Source organism: Anabrus simplex, chromosome 7 (genome assembly GCF_040414725.1).
Source record: "Anabrus simplex isolate iqAnaSimp1 chromosome 7, ASM4041472v1, whole genome shotgun sequence".
NCBI lineage: Eukaryota > Metazoa > Arthropoda > Insecta > Orthoptera > Tettigoniidae > Anabrus > Anabrus simplex.
Genome location: NC_090271.1, coordinates 204,550,046 through 204,571,847, shown reverse-complemented (window position 1 = coordinate 204,571,847; position 21,802 = coordinate 204,550,046). Strand labels below are relative to the sequence as shown.

Here is a 21,802-nt window from a genome sequence, read left to right as displayed (position 1 = left end):
TGTAATAATTTAAGAAAAGTCTAAGAAAACAACAGATAGTGATTGATTGATTGATTGATTGATTGATTGATTGATTGATTGATTGATTGATTGATTGATTGATTGATTGATTGATTGATTGATTGATTGATTGATTGATTGATTGATTGATTGATTGATTGATTGATTGATTGATTGATTGATTGATTGATTGAAAGAGGTGTGGAAGTAAACAAGGCACTTAGTTAATTCCCCAAAACTTGCAGACTGAACGCTTAAAGGCATAAGAGTCTATTCTAAAGATGCACTAGTAAATATGTAAGCTTATATTATTATTATTATTATTATTATTATTATTATTATTATTATTATTATTATTATTATTATTATTATTATTATTATTATTATTATTATTATTATTACAGTTGCTGAGGTAGCGGACCCCGACGAGGGTGATATAGAAGATGGAGAAGTTGAGCTAACAAGCGCTCTACCCTGGGACCTAGAGCATGTCCCCTTACAGTTCACCCGGCTACCAATAGATGAGACTATTCGCCGCTCTCAAGAGTTCTACACCTTCATGAATCAACGGCGGACCGTCCGGTTCTTCAGTCCAGATCCGGTACCAGCAGATGTGATCCGCAATATCATTCGAGCCGCAGGTATGAAATCTTCTGAACAATCATATCCGGGCCCCGATTTACAAATGAGCGGACTGGGCATTTGCCCAGGGCGCCAGTTTTTGAGGGGCGGCGGCCGGCGGAACGAGTAATTATGGCCTGCGTAATTACGTCTTAAATTCATTCCACTCAAATTACAAATTATTCCAATTATATTATTAAACTATATAAAACACTTTAAACTATTCTAACTTTAAAACCTGAATTTAATCTATATATTTAAATTTTATGAAGAAAATGTGTCTTATTTCTAAAATTATTTACTTACATACAAACTGTCAAACTGAACCAACGGATTAAAAAAAAGCCCGATTCTTATTTGGCTGTTACCTTTAATTGGCTTCATAAATTTAATTATGACAATTAACTGTATTTGCATAATGTACTGTTTTAAAACTCATAATCTTGAAAATTGTAATATTTAATTTGTAAACAGTTATTTTTTAGAGCAACAGGAAAACGAGCAGAGAGGGGGTGGGGGGCTGCTAAATATTGTTTGACCAGGGCGCTAACTACTTGAAATCGGGGCCTGATCATATCCCATTGTTTATAAAGAAAAAAAAGACTACACTAGGTCATTTCACTTTCCCATATTCGGGTGTTGAATGTATTTGGTTACTACACAATATGTACTCATTCAGCAACCCGGAGGGTGGTTAATTCGTTATAATGCACCACCCGAGACTCATACAGCACAGCTGTGAAGAAGCGTAGTAAGAAAGGAGAACAATGTTTGGGAATACAGCAGTGCGCCAAAAGCCGAAAGAAGTGTTGTTTGTTGAAGGAAATTCATTGTCTGAAAAATTGGTAAGAAATGAATGTAAGAAAAGTAATGTCATGATATAAAATAAAATAGCAGATGATTTTGAAAAACTGTCGTCCGCAACGCGGTAAATACGAGACGTTCCTTATCGCCTAGCGCGGAGTATCTGTGTACTCAGTTCTTCCCTCGACAAGTGGTGGTGAGGGTGATAACATGATTACATTTTTTTAAAGGGGAAGTACATATAGACAACCATTTCCTCTTTATTCAGAGTCGAAAAGAGATTTTTTTTTTTTTTTTTTTTTTTTTGCTGGTTGCTTTACGTCGCACCGACACATATAGGTCTTATGGCGACGATGGGACAGGAAAGGGCTAGGAGTGGGAAGGAAGCGGCCGTGGCCTTAATTAAGGTATAGCCCCAGCATTTGCCTGGTGTGAAAATGAGAAACCACGGAAAACCATTTTCAGGGCTGCCGACAGTGGGGTTCGAACTTACTATCTCCCGAATACTGGATACTGGCCGCACTTAAGCGACTGCAGCTATCGAGCTCGGTGTAGAAAAGAGAAGAGATGGTGGTGGCAGTGATTACGTTTTAAGATGAAAACGAGGAGGAGGTCCACCCCTTCGTAGTATGAAGGTTTTGGTAAGAGACAGGGAAGGGCCACGAACGGCGTAAACATGGAAGACTCCTTAGGCTACGCAAATATAATTTCGTCGGTGTCAGAAGAAAGGTCAAGAGAGGTCGGACAGGAAATATGGTATTGAAGGCTGCACAAGTAAGTGGAAGTAACACAAGATTCAGCAAGGAGCCCTGTAGTCGCCAACTCACGCTCCCGAGTTGAGATGATATTAGAATGGTGGGATCATTGTATTGAGAGGAAGTACAACTAGGCAATTATCCCCTCCACTCTTCTTCTTCTTCTTCTTCTTCTTCTTCTTTGTCGGGATGAGTGGCTCAGACGGTTGAGGCGCTGGTCTTCTGACCCCAACTTGGCAGGTTCGATCCTGGCTCAGCCCGGTGGTATTTGAAGGTGCTCAAATACGTCAACCTCGTGTTGGTAGATTTACTGGCACGGGACTAAATTCCGGCACCTCGGCGTCTACGAAAACCGTAAAAGAGTAGTTAGTGGGACGTAAAGCAATTATTATTATTATTATTATTATTATTATTATTATTATTATTATTATTATTATTATTATTATTATTATTATTATTATTATTATCTTCTTTTTTCTACCGCTTTTCCCACACCTGTAAGGTTGCGGGTGCGAGCTGTGTCGCATATGTGTATTTGGCCCTGTTTTACGGCCGGATGCCCTTCCTGACGCCAACCTTGTATAGAGGGATGTAATCACTGTTGCGTGTTTCTGTGGTGGTTGGTAGTGTAGTGTGTTGTGTGAATATGAAGAAGAAAGTGTTGGGACAAACACAAACATCCAGTCCCCGCGACAGAAGAAATAATCAGAGGCGATTAAAATCCCCGACCCGGCCGGGAATCGAATTCGGGACCCTCTGAACCGAAGGCCTCAACGCTGACCATTCAACCAATGAGTCGGACAATTATCCCCTCAACAAATCAGAGGAAAATGTGGAAAAGTTCTGCCTCTTCGGAGGTATCGGAAAAGAAAACGAAGGGCCACGAATGGTAGTATTCGTATTTATACAAGTATCTCAGTATTCCATAAACACATTTAATTTTGGATATCAACAACTTAGGCTACTTAACGCTCTACACCACTTTCCCTTCAATAAACTCGACAACAGTTCATGGGAAAAGGTTCAAGTGAGTATTTTATGCTCTACTGTATCACCGCTCTGCGTTGACTTCTTATAATTCGTCCGGCGTTAAGTCTTATACAGAGTGTTTCCGTAAGAGCGTGCAAAAATTTAACCGGACATAGAGAATGCTCCGCTGAACAATTTGAGGTAGGGAACCTGTGGTCGGAGAAGTCGGCATAAGGAGATATGGAAGTAAACTTGGCTACCACTTGGTCTCACATTACTGTTTTCCAGCTTATTTACAACTAACATGGATACAAGTTTACACGTACTGTGCTGTTTATTTACATGTACATTCATTATTTCCTGCAAGGAAACAAGGAGGACGTCATGATGCAGTTTTGTTTACTTTACCTGTCCATATGTTGACTCTGTTGTGTCGTATATTTACATTGGCCCATGACAGAACGTGCTATGAATCACGCATGCATTGAGGTTGATGGCCGTTAGTTTCAGCACATTTTATAAGATACAGTGAAAATGGTACGTTCATTGTATCATTGATGGTATTTGCAATTAACTGTAAATAAAAAAAGTGCACAGTAACGTGATTGTATACCTATTATCACCTTAAGCTGACTTCTCCGACCCCAGGTTCTCTACCTCAAATTGTTCAGTGGAGCATCCTCTATGTCCTGTATAAATTTTTGCACGCTCTTACGGAAACACTCTGTATAACTCAGAAGCAAGCTCGAATCACCACACTCAATTTTATTTTTTTACTTTTTTTACAAGTTGCTTTACGCCGCACCGACACACACAGGTCTTATGACAACAATGGGATAGGAAAGGATGTAAATGAGCGATATATAAAATACTATGACGTAAATTAAAATTATACATATTATACACGATGGGTCAAAAACTCGATGAAATTTGAATCTAGAGAGGTGTTGCCTTAGTTCTCAGACAGCATAACAATGAAGTTAAAACACGTTGAGTTTGGAAAAATAGAGAAAAAGGCCTGTGATGGTAAAGGAAATATTCTAACATTATTAGTGTTACGTCCCACTAACTTACTTTTATGGTTTTCAAAGAGGCCGAAGTTCCAGTAATTTTATCCCGCAGGTACTCCTGTAAATCTATCAAAACATGATGGCGTGTTTGACCGCTTTCAAATATCACCAGATTGAGGCCGACGACTTAAGTCTTGAAGGGGTGAGGCGGACCACCTAAAGGTAAACGCCGGGACTAAGACTGAAGTACTTTTTTCTTACAAGCTTCTTTACATCACACCGACACAGATAGGCCTTATGGCGACGATGGGACAGGAAAGGGCTAGGAATGGGAAGGAAGCGACCGTGGCCTTAATTAAAGTACAGCCCCAGCCAGCATTTGCCTGGTGTGAAAATGGGGAACCACGGAAAACCATCTTCAGGGCTGCTGACAGTGGGGTTCGAACCCCCTATCTCACGAATACTGAATACTGACCGCACTTAAGCGACTGCAACTATCGAGCTCGGTAGACTGAAGTACAGGAAAGGATGTTGGTCTTAGTTCTTCAGGATCTCACGTTCAAAAATAAAGCAAGCTTGTGGTTTCACGTGACTGTTGATATAGTGACTACAGCCACAGAACTTGTACGTAGAATCCGAACCACAGGGATGTGACTTTTTATTTCAGAGATCCTATATGCATTGGCATGGATTCAAACCAAAGCCACCTTGATGAGTAGCCAGTGATAATGTTATTTGACTATCACGTCCTCAGGCCCCTTGTTCGCCTTTTACGTCTGACGAGGACAGAGAGAGAAACGTTTCAAGAATGATCGATTCAAGAATATTCTGCAGGATTTTGAGAGTAATCCTTGATCAAAACATCAGCTGCTATTGCTGCTGCTGTAATATTTGTAAAATGATTAAGTACAAACGGTCTCGAAATAAACTGGAACTTCTGATATTCGACATGAATAGCACCAAACACATGTCCTTCAGAAATAAGACGTCCTAGATCAGCAATAATTTTTTCATTGTAAACAGCTACCACATAATCACGGATGCAATTTGGGACAAGGCCGGATGCCCTTCCAATCGCATGCGCACTACAATTGAAAATGCCACCCGAAGTTGCGGGGATTCGAACCATAGACACTCATATCGGGAGCATAGCTGGATCACTGTGCCATTAATGTGCCACTTACCACACGGTTCCGGTATTTTACGATGGTTGTTATTATTATTATTATTATTATTATTATTATTATTATTATTATTATTATTATTATTATTATTATTACAGGTACTGCTCCCAGTGGAGCTCATACAGAACCCTGGACCTACGTTGTAGTGTCTGACCCAGATATGAAGAAGAAAGTACGAGACATTGTCGAAGAAGAGGAGCAAGTTAACTACACCAAGCGAATGGGTAAGTTGTTCTCCCTTACAAGAAACATTTCATTGTGTTAGTAGTGATTATTACTTTAAGGTAAAGTAGCCTACAACTAGATAACTACTCCATTTTAAAAGAAAAAAGAATGTCCGATCTTTCAAATGAAGGTAAAGGAAAGGCCACGAAGAGTGTGAAATTGAAATACTCCCCATGCCTTGAAAACTTAATATCGTTGGGATTGGAAGGGTACAACAGTTGATCAAGGGAGGTCAGATAGGTGGTGATAGTGGTAGTTGTTTTAAGAGGAACTGCAACTAGATGACCATCCTGTCGTAACACTAAACAGAAGAAGAAAAAAAAGAAGAGGTCCAAATCCTTCGAAATATGAAGGTATTGGCGAAGCAAAGGGGCGGGGGGCAAGAAAATGAAGGACTCCCGAGAACTCGCAAATCTAATACTGTTACGAACGGAAGAGTACAAGAATTGATCAAGGGAGTTCAGACAGAAAAGATGAAATTGAGAAGCCTGGCATAAGTATGTGGAAGCCAGGCAAGACTTAGCTAGGGGCTCCGTTGTCGCCAACCCACACTTCTACATTGAGAGACCCTGGGGACTCACCTCTTTTAGTCATCTATTACAAAAGGAGGAACCTTTCAAACTTCCACCGAACATAATTTCAATTTATATAACAGAATAGAATCTACGTTGCATCAATGTTAGAAGTTTAGAATGCTATTTTAAGTGACGGCTGTTCTCAAGAAATATGTCGTTTCTTGTTTTCACTTTATTGCAAACCCATAATAATAATAATAATAATAATAATAATAATAATAATAATAATAATAATAATAATTTATTGCGATCCATTTTTGTGAGTTCGAACCCCACTGTCGGCAGCCCTAGAGATGATTTTCCGTTGTTTTCCATTTTCACACCAGGCAAATGCTACGGTTGTACCTTAATTAAAGCCACGGCCGCTTCCTTCTCACTCCTAGGCCGTCGCCATAAGACTTATCTGTATCGGTGCGACGTGAAGCAAATTGTAAAAAAAAAAATCAATTTTTGTACATGTATTTTGATTTTCCTTTTTACAACAATTTATAATAAAAACAATCGACTGTAATACAGAGGCTAATCCATCATTATGACACCCTCAAATGTCAACGACCGTAGCCGGGATCGTCCCAGGACGACTAACAGACTACACCATGGAGCGCAGTGACACTGAGTTCTACATTATCATCATCATCATCATCTGTTTACCCTCCAGGTTCGGTTTTTCCCTCGGACTTAGCGAGGGATCCCACCTCTACCGCCTCAAGGGCAGTGCCCTGGAGCTTCAGACTCTTGGTCGGGGATACAACTGGGGAGTATGACCAGTACCTCGCCCAGGCGGCCTCACCTGCTATGTTGAACAGGGGCCTTGTGGAGGGATTAGGTACCATCCCGGCATTCGCCTGGAGGAGAAGTGGGAAACCACGGAAAACCACTTCCAGGATGGCTGAGGTGGGATTCGAACCCACCTCTACTCAGTTGACCTCCCGAGGCTGAGTGGATCCCGTTCCAGCCCTCGTACCACTTTTCAAATTTCGTGGCAGAGCCGGGAATCACGCTAACCACTACACCACAGAGGCGGACACATTATCATTGCATTTAAACGTTACTTCTTGTCTCTTCTTAAGGAGAGAAAAAAAAAGTCAGAGAAAGTTTTCATCTTGAGTTACAGAACAGGCGGACAGAGTGAGCAGGTCATTCATGGCCGTCAACTAGAAAGACTTGTATCAGGCCTCTCCAAAGGCCACACGACATCCCAGATTTTTTTTTTTTTTTTTTTTTTTTTTTTACAAGTTGCTTCACGTCGCACCGACACAGATAGGTCTTATGACGACTATGGGATAGGAGTGGGAAGGAAGCGGCTGTGGCCTTAATTAAGGTACAGCCACAGCATTTGCCTGATGCAAAAATGGGAAACCACGGAAAACATCTTCAGGGCTACCGACAGTGGGGTTCGAACCCACTATCTCCCGAATGCAAGCTCACAGCTGCGCGCCCCTATCCGCACGGCCAACTCGCTCCGTCACAACACTTGATTGCCGAAGAGAAATTTTAGTATAAGTCTTACCATTAATGTTCACCAAAACTTTCACATGAACATCCTCAAAAATGGTTATTCGTTGTTTGTTTGTATGTATGTACGTAGATTATTATTTTTATTAGTATTATTACACAACTGCAAACTGTATTTGTAAATGCAAATTTGCTCTGAAAGGAATTCTTTAACATGCCAGAATAATTTACTTAGTTACCAATGCTTCAGACCGGGCGAGTTGGCCGTGCGGTTAGGGGCGCGCAGGTGTGAGTTTGCAACCGGGAGATAGTGGGTTCGAATAACACTGTCGGCAGCTCTCTAGATGGTTTTCCGTGGTTTCCAATTTTCACACCAGGCAAATGCTGGGGCTGTACCTTAATTAAGGCCATGGCCGCTTCCTTCCAACTCTTAACCCTTTCCTATTCCATCGTCGCCATAAAACCTGTCTGTGACGTAAAGCCACTAGCAAAAAAAAAAAAAAAAAAATGTAATGCTTCAGACTTCGGGCTCTTGAGATTTCTTATGTTTGTCGATTTTTTTATATGTATCGTTCAAGACTAGGGAAATATTAAAAAATACCAGTTCATGGCACATCGTTTAAAAAATGCTCTTCTTTCCACTCTAGCACAAAAGAGGGAACATATGTTTTTGCCAGTATTGCCGACCTTTGTGATACAGCCGTTAAGTCGTTGACTTTCTATTCGCTTTCTCCGACAACCTGACGTCTGTTAAAACCATAGGCATTTAAAATGAACACTAAACAAATACTATTAATATCTTATTCCTTCAGTTTAAAAGTGCATTTTAAACTCAGAACTATCGCTCTCTTTTCATGCTACTTAGAAGAACCAGAGGATGAGGATAAAGGTTTGTATCATGGTTTTTGAATACACATTATATTTGCAGTTAGAACCAATTTACTGGGCGAGTTGGCCGTGTGGTTAGAGGCGCGCAGCTGTAAGCTTCCATCAGGGAGATAGTGGGTTCGAATCCCACTGTCGGCAGCCCTGAAGATGGTTTTCCGTGGTTTCCCATTTTCATACCACGCAAATGCTGGGGCTGTACCTTAATTAAGGCCACGGCTGTTTCCTTCCAACTCCTAGGCCTTTCCTATCCCATCGTCGCCATAAGACCTATCTGTGTCGGTGCGACGTAAAGCCACTAGCAAAAAAATAAAACCAATTTGGGTCATAGCATTTGAAAACAAACAGCACTGTCCATCACGACATGATTTGAACTTGAGTAGTGAACAATACTGATGTCCCTCCCCGGAGGCCCGGATTCGATTCCCAGATCTGCTGCGAAATTTGAAAAGTGATACGAGAGCTTGAACGGGGTCCACTCAGCCTCGAGCGGTCAACTCCTAGGACTTTCCTATTCCATAGTCGCCATAAGACCTATCTGTGTCGGTGCGACGTAAAGCAACTTGTAATTATTTTAAATATTATAGTTTACTACTGTCTCTCAACGTAGATAGCCCTAAGGACTCGGTGTACTCTCCTATAATATGTTGTATATTAATGATAAAAATAGTGTTTAAATATGTGAGTAATTAAGTCCAAATAAGGTAGTTACATGTCGCTTGTAAGTGAACACTCGGATTTTTAGTTTTCTGTTATCAGTCCTTGGACTTATCTGATGCAGTTCTACCGTATAATCCACCTCACGTTACTCTTCCAGTTACCGTGATCTACACATTCACACTGCAGACCGCCCAGTTCTCAAGTTGAACATGCCAGTCTCTCAGAGCGAACCAGGCCAGCTCTCCGTGTTCACCTGTCATCACGCTTATCACCTCGCCACGACTTGATTTTTTCTTTTTTTGCTAGTGACTTTACGTCGCACCGACACAGATAGGTCTTATGGCGACGATGGGATAGGAAAGGCGTAAGAGTTGAGAGGAAGCGGCTGTGGCCTTAAAGTACAGCCCCAGCATTTTCCTGGTTTGAAAATGGGAAACCACGGAAAACTATATTCAGGGCTGCCGACAGGGGGATTTGAACCCACTATCTCCCGGATGCAACCTCACAGCCTCGCGCCCCTAACCGCACGGCCAACTCACCCGGTCACGACTTAAAGTAAACACCCTTGTATGTCGCTGCTGGCCTTCTGAGAAGATACTGTGAACGTTAAGGGGGCTCATACACCGCTCATAGCCATATCTGCATTGTTACGATTCAAAACTCTCTATCTAGGTTGTTTTTCAATGTAACTGCATGAACTTTTGTAACCCAACAAAGGACACCTTCTAATTGCGTTTACTGTCCATAAACTAATTTTTTGTAGTATGATGAAAATATTTGCGAAGAAAAAATATCCAATTTTTTATGATAACATCTCACAAAAAACATGATTTCAGGAAAACTACTCATGATATTAATTTTAATTTTGTTTTCTGAGTAGCAAACGACATGTAGCCAGGGATAAACTAGTATGAATGGTGTTGGACTATTACTAAAATTTCTGCATATTTTTAACTTTCAGTTAGGTAAAAATTCTGATGCTCCAGCACAGTATGTTGCGCCTTCCTTCTCCATCTTTTTGTTGTGCTGTTTGAGTCTCAGCCTTCTCCTTGGCCTGCTTGCCACCTTAGTGGACTCACGAAGACGCTTTTCTGCTGACCTCACCCTTTCACAGTCAAGTTGACCCCGTGCACTCCTAGCACGTTTTCCAACACCAACATCCAAATGTTTCGGTATTTATAATTTACTTCTATTCCCATAATTTAAAGAAACTACTGCATCAGCAGCAGCAATTCTGACTATTTTCTGGCCACTATTACTGGTTTTGGGACACACTGACCAAACCTTGTTGTTAGAAGATTCATTTGCATTTTGTGTGCAACTTTTCAGGCACCTCCGTAGAAGTTCTGAAAATCAGCTTTACCTCCACCATAATGCTCATTTGGGATTGGGTGGGGATGCATGTAATGCACTTCAGCTCTTTCTGCCTCAGCTCGACGATAACCACACCATGAATCAAGGCCTGGTGGGCACATCCAGTGTTGTGATTCAGTATCAGTTGAAGATTCATGACACCATATGGCCCAGATAGATTTCCTCACTTTTTTAACATCATCTTTGTTTTCTCTGATGGCATTCCCATCATACAGTTGCAGTTTATCAATAATAACATCTGTTAATCTACCAGTATCACCAATACCTTTGCTATCACTAAGTTTCTTGCCTGACCACTTTTTCTTCAAGTACTTGCTAAACCCTGCACTGAAGTTTCAACTAAACTAATAGCATTATGACACACTTTACAATTTACATATTCATTGACAGATTTCATCAAACTGGGAAGATGGATAATTCTTTACCCTGTCGTCAGGAAGTAATGATGGACACGGGCTAACCTCTAAACCTAGCTTCCTAGCAGATGCACTTTTAGGTGTTTCATAACTGTTCGGAGAATTTTCATCGCCCTGACGTTTTGAATACCTATTACCGTGAAAAGTTCTTCTTTTACAACGAGCTACACCCCCTTTCTTATTCATAATTCACCAATTCGCACAGACAGAAAAAATCAAATCAACTTAAAGTAGGGCCCACGAGAGTTGAAGTCTGACGTTTAGCGCCACCGGCGAGAAAAAGTTGACTAACGCTGTTCGAAAATGGCCTGTTGCTATGGCAATGATAACAGAGTTGCAACATTTTAGGACGCTATCACCATGTGGGTTGGCTTACTCTCAGTCACTTTTGTCATTCATATTCTGACTGATTTCTTTTCTCGATGAAGTATCGTCTTCCTATTGTGTTTATTATACCGTAGATTATTTTTGAGTTGTACAGGTACCGTTAACAATCGGAGTTAAATAATAAAAAACTATCAATGTGGGTAGTGTTGTTCTATTCTGTGATTAGCATGTGCATTTGTTGAGGTTATTGTCAGAAACTGATGATTTTGTTAGTGATTATGAAATCTTTTTATATATATATATCGATAATGTCGTGTTCTGTCTTAAATGCTGGAATTATTAACACGAGTTTAGGAACCGGTCAAGGTAAATGAATTGTATTAGGCCTAGGCCTACATGTTTTATTAAACACTCAGCCTGTCTGAAAGGGTGGTAGGCTGCGAATGGAGGTAACTATGACAACGCAGCGTACTTCGTAGTTACAGCTTTCGCCGCTCACCTGTCAGACTTCAACTCTCGTGGGCCTTACTATAGCACTATGTGATGATAAATCAAAACAAACAATACCCAGTCGCCAAGGAGTAATTAACAACGCAACCTTCTATCCATGGTTAAAAGAACATCTCCGTGGTTACCAGAACACAGCAGCCATTGTTTGTCCAATAAGATTAAAAGGATGCACTAAAAAAATTACTGAAAAATATATCTGCTTGTCATGCCACGCCCACTCAGCTACGATGACTCAGCGAAATATGAATATTTTTGAATAAAACTTCATATATATGTTCAGAAAGAAAATGTCTTTCAGACGAGACCACAAACAAAAAATCGATAATTTTCTAATTAAGCGGTGTATGAGCCCCCTTAAGGTATTGCCCAGTTAGCCCGGTTTGATGCGGTCTCCACACCACCCTATCCTGGGCCAATCACTTCATTGCTCAAGGAGTAACATAAAACCTGACATCCCTAAGGACAATACTGAAACTCTGTCTTTCCACCTTCAATCGATCTAAAGGCAAACATCTTAATAGGTTCTCCAAGTTGTTACCAGGTTCATTCAGATTTTATATGCTCCATATTTGGTCGGTAGATGCAAAGGTGGTCTCGGCCCTCAAGTGGCCACGGTGGTCCGTGGTCCAATAGCTCTGCACTCTCACCGGCCAACCGAGCAGAGGAGGGGTGGCCACGGCTCTATCGTAGCTCTACGCCTCTGCGTTCGGGGGACGAGGCAGGGCTGAACCTTCCGGCTGGCCCCAACCGTAGGCTGTCCTGAGAATGGTTTTCCGGCGTCACCGTCTAAGAGGCCCGTATCCCACTTCAGGGGAGTGACGGATACGTACAATGAGTCAACAAAATTATTGTGGATTTACCGTACTGTTCGAAATTCACCTTCAATCCGTCACTCAGACCAGTTCCATATTTAGTAAATGCAAAATGTAAGGTATCTGACAGTCTGCAAACTTGCCATGAGTAATTGCTACAGAAATATTTGTGTTGGTCTCTTTGCAAGAATCAAACATTATGCAACTAAGAATACAATGTGAAAACATCCGTTCGTTTTTCCTATGAGGTAATGGATGTTCACGTGAAAATAATACGACTTTAAAAACACATTTCGAAGCACTAAAGTGCCCAATGATGAAGAAAGGACCTTAAATGGTATTTTGAAAAAAAGGGCCTGAATCTGTAACTCACCAGGTCAAATGCAGAGCACAGTACACCGTAAAGCAATCAGTCCTATACCGAGCACACACAGAACCACGGATCGCGTATCGAAAGGAACAGACAACTGGCGGCTAAGCACGAGAAGTGAATAGCGCTCTTTGCAGCAGGTACTGGAAACTACAATGAGAATACAAGTATCATAAAATTATTCAGTGGAAAGGCATTCTAATTTCTTATCATTTAAAATAGGATGGAACCAATCTTATGAAATTACAAATGCCGCAAGTACATGATAAAATAAAATATACAAGGCACGTGTGTGGTGAACATTCAATGAGAAGAGGCAGGCCTACTGATAGTTCATAATTCATTCACCACATAATGTAGTCAAAGGAAATAAGAATCTTTCCATGGCAATATTGTTTTATCTTTAATTAATGAGTCAACAAAATTATTGTATGTATTTACCGTACTGTTTGAAATTCACCTTCAATCCGTCACTCAGACAAGCCTCGTGGGACAACAGCTGATGAAATGGCGTAAGTTACGTCTTTTTTTTTTTTTTTTTTGCTAGGGGCTTTACGTCGCACCGACACAGATAGGTCTTATGGCGACGATGGGATAGAAAAGGCCTAGGAGTTGGAAGGAAGCGGCCGTGGCCTTAATTAAGGTACAGCCCCAGCATTTGCCTGGTGTGAAAATGGGAAACCATGGAAAACCATCTTCAGGGCTGCCGATAGTGGGATTCGAACCTACTATCTCCCGGATGCAAGCTCACAGTCGCGCGTGTTACGTCTTTTAATGCCGGGAGAGTCCGAAGACAGGTTCGGCTCGCGAGGTGCAGTATTTTGATTTGACGACCGTAGGCGACCTGCGCGTCGTGATAAGGATGAAATGATGATGAAGAAGACACATTCACCCGTGCCAGTGATGATTAAAATTCCCGGCAGACCCGGGACCTCTGTGACCAAAGGCCAGCACGCTAACCATTTAGCCATAGAGCCGGACAACAGTTGATGGTTGTCACTTTCAGGGCTTGAAACGTTCTTGGATGTAAGCCTCGTGTATTTGTGAGTTATGTAACTAGCAGTGTAATTTAGGTGGCTCTTGCGGTAAGGCCCTGTCTTGGAACTTTCTAAGAGTAAATATGGAAAATTGTTAAAATCTCACTCAGAGTCGTTGTCAATGCTGAGATTCGAACCGACCGAAGTGCACACCTTTCTAGTGTTATCATAAAACGTGGCTTAATATCTCGGCTAAGATAATGGTTATAGCAGTTCAACTATATTCAAAATCTTCTCAACCAATCCTGAAGAATAAATACCGGTAATATTATTCCTTTTTACGTCCCACTAACTACTTTTGACGATTTTCGGAGTCACCGAGATGCCGAAAGTTTGTCCCTCAGGAGTTCTTTTAAGTGCCACAAGGCTGACGTATTTGAGCACCTACCACCGGACTGAGTCAGAATCGAACCAGCCAAGTTGGAGTCAGAAAGCCAGCGCCTCAACCGTCTGAGCCACTCAGTCCGGCTGAAGTTTTTGTCTCCTCATCCATGTCAGTGTTATGTCTATACTGGTATGTATCTTTTTATTTAATAGAGGCTAAGATTGGGCATTAGACAACAGAAAAGTATGATATTTTCTGAGACTGAAGAAAATTGTTTGTTGAAGTACCAGTACACAGAAAAAATCACAAAAATGAACTATAGTTTGATCAAAAAGGGTGTTAGGGAAATGGCTTACAAATTTGCCTCTACTAGCAATAATATTTATCCTGAGTTATGGAATAAACAAGAAATAGCTGAAAAGGAATGGATGAGGGGATTCATGAAAACGTCATCCTGACCTATCCATAAGAACCTAGAAGTTTAAATAGGGTCATTTGTTTTAACAAAATAAATATAGCATTGTTCTTGGACAAGGTTTATTGTTGCTTTGGACCCAACCCACCTGAACAAATTTGGAACCATGGAAAACTATCTTCATGGTTCCCAGCAGTGGGGTTCGAACCCACTATCTCCCAAATGCAAGCTCACAACTGTGCAACCCTAACAACGCAGCCAACTCGCTTGGTTCAAATCTTTTACTTTAATTTGTACTTCCTTCATATCTTCCTTCATTTCTGTAATCCGTCTAATGTTGCTCTTACTGTTCCACAATTTTTTTTTTTCCTATAATCCCCTGATAATCTTGTTTTCTGGTATCCTGAGTAGATGTCCAATGAACGAGATTAATTTCTTCCTTATGGTGCTCATTATAATGGTTCCATTTTCTTGTAGGCTGTTTTATTGAAAGCTAGTTTCTAGTGTCCATTTCATTGGTAGGTTTTGTTTATGCACATCCTGAATTTTCTTCTTTCAATCTTGAGTATTCTGTCTATTTCTGCAGTGTGCTGTTTTGAAAATGGTTACACTTGTGTATGTTACGTCTGGTTGTGTAACTGTTTTCTTTATTATTCTGTTATGGCATGTTGTCTTTTTTGTTAATGTTACTTTTTCTCCTAAATATTTGAATTTGTCTATGATTTTAATTTCCTGTTCTTCCATTGTGATTTTATTTATGAGTGGTGGGTCAGTTAACAATATTTCTGTCTTTTCAAAGGATATTCTGAGGCTGATTTTCTGTACTATTTCCTATAGTGATTTAACTCCTCTTCAGACTTTCTGAATGTTGATGGACAGGAGAGCAAGGTCATCAGCAAATACCAGGAAATTTAAACATGTTGTCATCGGATCTTTCAATTTTGATATTTTTCGGGTTATCCTTGTACCATTATTATGTCCTATTCCATGGCCGAAAGGTCATTGTCTTAGACTTCGATCCACAGGGCCCCAGGATCGATTCTCAGCCAAGTCGAAGAAATTAAATCATAAATTGTTTATTCTCATTGACTTTGTATCTGAATGTTTGTGTTGTCATTTCTGTAACTAACCGACTACACATAACACTATCTGTCACCACACTAACATGCATTTTCCTACACACAACAAATACCAACCATCCTTGTTGGAGGGTCTGCCATATAAGGGCTGCACCAGGCTAGTAATAGCCATACAGAATTATTATTCCTGGCCTTCTAGGGTTGGCACTGATGTAGATTAAGCCTAGTTTTATGGCCAGATGGTCTTTCTAACTCCAACCCTATGTAGAGGGATGTATTCACTACTGCATGTTTCTGTACTAGCTAGTAGTGTGATGTGTATTAAGACGATCACAAATACCCAGACTCCAGGCTAGAGAAGTTAACCAGACAAGGCTAAAAAAAATGCCCAGCCAGGAATTCAACCCAGGGCTCCTTGAACTGAAGGCCACTATGCTGACCATTCAACCAAAGAGCCAGGCATTCTTCTTCTTCTTCTTCTTCTTCTTATTATTATTATTATTATTATTATTATTATTATTATTATTATTATTATTATTATTATTATTATTATTATTATTATACTAGTATGATTATTAACTGTAAATTTATATTTCTTTTGCAGAAACAAAAGTGGTACATATCTTAAGTTAAATACTGTTCCATTATTAGTGTTTCTTAGAATAACTTGGATAAAAACTATTAATCCTTAGAAGAGACACTGTTACATGATCGTGATTTCTAGCAATAATTAAACCGTATTATTTTCATTCCATGCTTCATACAAAGATGAAGCAGAAGCAACAGGTTGGTGTTAAAGGACAGCCATCAAATTACTTTATCTCATTAACATTTCCAGAGTCTTACTAATTTAAGTATCTAACCAATATCACTCATGTCATGAGGTATTTTCCTTTACTTTATAAATTAAATGCTAATGTATCACTGAAAATCCAATTTTTTAATGTTTATTGAAATACTTCTCAATTTTTGGGTTGTCATTATGACAAAGCATGCCATACAAATCTTTGTGTCCATATTTGTATACATAAATTTAGCTCTTAAATAATTGACACAAAATTGACATTCACATCAAGACTGATCCACAAAAAAATTAATGAATAGTGAATGTAGTAGAATTTGACTAATTAAAACCTCAAGAATCCAGAATTTAACAATATCATACACCACATTTACTCAAACTTAAATTAAAATGTTTCTACAAAAACAGGTACAATACCCTAATGTAGTACACCATGCTTTAAGTACTTTACTGTAAACAAACACAGTGAACATTGCCTTATTAGTTTTTGGGGGGGTAGCAAAGGCTACTCATTGTCACTTAATCCATCTGCAATTAATGACATATTTTACTAGTATCCCCATGCTCAATCTTCCAAACATTCAGTAGCCGGTGGAATGTCTCATTTCATCTGCTGACAGCTGTCAATCAACTCCATATGGAATTCTGGTTTAGACCTAATGAGCAGATTCTTCTTGCTAACAAAATTAAAAATTTTCCACCTATACCCTCAGGCTGCCAAGAGAATGAACCTTTTCTTAGCTTCCCAACAGTTATATTTCAGCTTCCACCACCAGCACAATCCTAATTCCTAAATCCTTATTTTTCTTTCTACACAGGTAGCATTCCATTATGCTTAAACATTATTTTTTGAAAATATTAGAGTTCTAATATGGCATTTTTACTTCAAATTAAACAATTTAATATTCAAATTATACACAAATTTTTACAATTTGTTGTATAGGAACAGATGCAAAAATTTGTCCGTATCTCGGAGTTGTCCATTGATGGGAGCGGATGCTTACATAGGCAAATTTATTCCTCGCAATGCACATAAAAGTACTACCTAAATACATTTTAAGAGATAACTTAGCACAAAATTTTATTGAATGGTATGTTAATAGTCACAAAACCTTTAATTAGAGTCAACTCAAATTACTGCTGTGAATTATACATACCACCATCTCTTCACTGTTTAATTTAACAAACTTGTATTGGCAGGTTTGTCAAGAACATTTCACAATGACTATCTTCTTCTCCACAATAACCAGCAGCTGTTTCATTGGTTGACAACGGCTTTCAGCATCTCTGTGATGAAAAACGAATACCTTCAGTTGCTCCACAATTTCATAAGTCAAAGCATAGTTGATTATCAATTTTTTTTTTTTTTTTTTTTTTGCTTTACGTCGCACTGATACAGATAGGTCTTATGGCGACGATGGGACAGGAAAGGGCTAGGAGTGGGAAGGAAGCGGCCGTGGCCTTAAGTAAGGTACAGTCACAGCATTTGCCTGGTGTGAAAATGGGAAACCACGGAAAACCATTTTCAGGGCTGCCGACAGTGGGGTTCGAACCTACTATCTCCCGAATACTGGATACTGGCCGCACTTAAGCGACTGCAGCTATTGAGCTCGGTTGGTTGATTATCAAAGTACCGGTACCTAACTGGAATTTTCATCTTTACCATCTTCTTTCTCACTGTCATCAGCTTTCAGTTCTGTTTCTTGCACGTCCTTCTGTACAGTCCTATCAGTCAAGGTGTATTCACCATCAACATTTTCATACCCTGCCTGACTCAAAAGACCCCAGACTGAATCTTGTAGTAGTTATTTTTCCTCTTGATTTCCTAGGTCCTGATTGATTGCTTTCACAATGAATTTCAGAAATAAATTAAATGATTTTCTTCTTGCTTTCATGTTATTAGCAAAGTCTTTCACCAACATTTCTGCTCTACTCAAAACGAGAAATTTATAAATGATATAATGGATAGCTTCTTCTTCTTCTTCTTCTTCCTCCTCTAACTGTCATTGTTTTCTTTACTGCTAATCACTAATGAATAGTCCGACTCGTTGGCTGAACGGTCAGTGTACTGGCCTTCGATTCAGAGGGTCCCGGGTTCAATTCCCGGCCGGCTCGGGAATTTTAATCTTAATTGGTTAATTCCAATGGCACGGGGGCTGGGTGTATGTGTTGTCTTCATCATCATTTCATCACGACGCGCAGGTCGCCTACGGTGTCAAATAGAAAGCCCTGCACCTGGCGAGCCAACCCGTTCTGGGATAACCCGGCACTAAAAGCCATACGATATTTCATTTTTTCACTGATGAATAGCATAACTAATTTCCATGACTACACAATACACTAAACATCAACCTTCTGTGTGTCGCCAAATTAAGTATTCCCCATTTATGGAGGGAGGCGGCACATCTGCCATGGTCAGTGCGAATCTTGTTGATAGTTGTCCAGGTCTTCCATGGAAGATCAAAACCCTCTGGTTTGTTTTTCAGCCATGGTAGATAGTGATATTCTGATGGAGCACTGGATATCCATACTTGCTTCCAGGCCTGAAGCAGATTAAATTTAGCGTCTGCTAGGTTTCTGGCTGTTCTAACAGGTGGGTGTCTAGATTTTAGCCTGTTAATAAGAGCATCATTGATGTCACCATGGATTGGCAACTGACTGTTGTTAGTTATTTTCTTATAATCTCATAGAAGTGCATTTTCTCGACAGAGGTGAGGTGATAGAATATGGGATAGAACAGGTAGCCAGAAAGTGGGAGTAGTTGTCCCTGATATCATACGCATAGTGTGATTCAGCTGAGTGTCAATTAATTTGGTGTGACTGCTGTTCAGCCATATTGATGAGCAGTATTCTGCAGCAGAGTACCGTACACAAGACCAAGAGCTGAAGACCGTAGGGTAGATGCTAATGATCTCTAGGTGGTTCCACGCAGCTTCTGTAAGATGTTGTTTCTTGATCGTAACTTAGCAGCCGTATTCTGAAGATGTTTCTTGAAGGACAGAGTTCTGTCAAGAGTAATCCCTATATATTGTGGATATCTGTTGTGGGCAAGACAAGTGTTCTCAAACTGAACGTTCAGTTCACTATTGGCCATTTTGTTGCTAAGGTGAAAACATGTAACTTCACTTTTATTTGGATTCGGTTTGCGAAAGTACTGTCCCAAGGTGGTAAGATCAGCCGTCGGTGTTTCTTCAGTGTTTTCCATGAATTTATCTTTCAGCAACTATAAAACTCTGATATGTTAGTGGTGGTGATTACTGTTTTAAGAGAAAGAACAACTAGGCAAATATCCACTCTTAAAAACTAATCAGAGGAAAAAATAGAACAGTTTCAACCTTTTGAAGAATGAAGGTATCAAAAATAAAAAAATAAATGAAGGGAAGGGGCATGACGTGTGTAAAAAAGAAAGTCTCCCAAGGCTTTGTAAACCTAATACTCTCGGGATCAGAAGAGAATAAAAGTTAACCAAAGGAGGTCAGATAGGAAAGATGAAAGTGAGGTGGTAGTGGTGATTATTGTTTTAAGAGGAAGAAAAACTAGGCAACCATCCTCTTTACGAGGTGCGGCAATTAAATAACGAGACTGATGTGAAAAATGTGATTTATTGCAAACAAAGTTACAATACACTTCTATCCCCTTCAACATACTCTCCTCCCCTATCTCTACACCATTGCATACATGCCTTCCACTGTTCGAAACAATGCTGTAGATCATCCTTTATCACCCTGCGCAACACCTCTGCCGTTTTTACTTTTACGTGTTCCACAGACTGAAAATGTGTTCCCTTCAATATACTTTTGACTTTTGGGAAGAGATAAAAGTCACACGGAGCAAGATCAGGTAAATATGGAGGATTTTCTAGCACAGGAATGCGCTTGTCAGCTAAAAACTGCTTCACAGACAGGGCGGTGTGGGCTGGTGTGTTGTCGTGGTGAAGAATCCATGAGCCGTTCTTCCATGCATCTGGTCTTTTCTTCCTTACTCTTTCCCTTAGCTTGATTAGGACTTCTTTATAGTATTGCTGATTTACAGTTTGACCCTCAGGAACCCATTCAATCATCAGAACACCCTGGATATCGAAAAAAAAACAATCAACATTGCCTTCAGTTTTGATTTGCTCATTCACGCTTTTTTCATTCTTGGCGATGGCCACTCAAACACTCGTGAACGTAACATAGCATTGTCACCAAACACCTCCTTTAACATTTGAAAACATTCTGTGGGTAATTTCTTTAATTTTACTAGGAATTTCAGGTGCGCTGCTCAAGTTTTATGTCCACCATGATCGTGGCACGACTACACAACAGCGTCCGCTACAACCGAGTCTCAGAAGCAAACTAAAGCAGGTAGAATGACGAAACGAAGTGTGCTTGCTCAGGAATGATCAAGGTCAACTACATTCCAATGACAACCTCCCACCATGCGACCACGGAGTAGGAGGGGCGCAGTCTCGTTATTTAATTGCCGCAAGCGTATAACACTAAGCAGCTAGAGAAAAGAATGGAAGGGATACGAAACTTTGAAAAATGAAGGTATCGGCTAAAGAAAGACAATGGCCATGGAGGGCATGAAAATAAAAGACTACCTCATATCATCACAGTCGGAAAAGAACAAGAGTTGACCAAGGGAGGTCGGATAGGATAGATGAAATTGAGAAGCCTGACACAAGTAAGTGGAAGCAATGCCAGGACTCAGCTAGAGCCATGTGGTCGCCAACCCACACTCTCAAGTTGAGAGCCTCTGGGGCTTCTTTTAATGGTCTCTTAGACACAAGTAAGTGGGAGCAATGCCGGAGTCAGCTGCAGACCCCATGCTCCCAAGTTAAGAGCTCCTGTGGTTACTTCTTTGCTCAGAAAACTGAATTTAATGCAATTATGCAAAAGAAAAATGTGTTTCTGACTTTTGGTATGTTTTTCTAGACACTAATACATCGGCTTGTAAATGTTTTTTCTTTTATATTCATGTAAAATATAATAGGAGTAACATTCATCTCGTAGTCTTACATTTCCCCAAGTCCTTCTTGTTTATCACTAGGTATTTTTATAATAGACCAATACTAACATTTCTTTACACTAAAACTATTAGCTCATGGTGTGATAGAAATACAGTATCATGAATTCTGTATAAAATCTTCAGCAACAGTGAATGTTTTGTCCTGGTGAATCAGATCTAAATTTTTGTTTCAAATTTTC

General features: G+C 40.0%; 1 protein-coding gene across 2 annotated transcripts in view; it reads left to right on the top strand.

Annotated features, from left to right (window-relative positions):
• Iyd (Iodotyrosine deiodinase) overlaps positions 1-21,802 on the top strand; it is a 140,672-nt gene that overhangs the window by 100,384 nt on the left and 18,486 nt on the right. The window contains exons 2-3 of one of the 2 annotated variants that reach the window (XM_067151537.2): positions 405-641; positions 5,442-5,567. In XM_067151537.2, coding sequence (XP_067007638.1) covers positions 405-641; positions 5,442-5,567 — 363 coding nt within the window. The remainder of the gene's footprint in view (positions 1-404; positions 642-5,441; positions 5,568-21,802) is intronic. The other variant, XM_067151538.2, reaches the window with a different exon arrangement.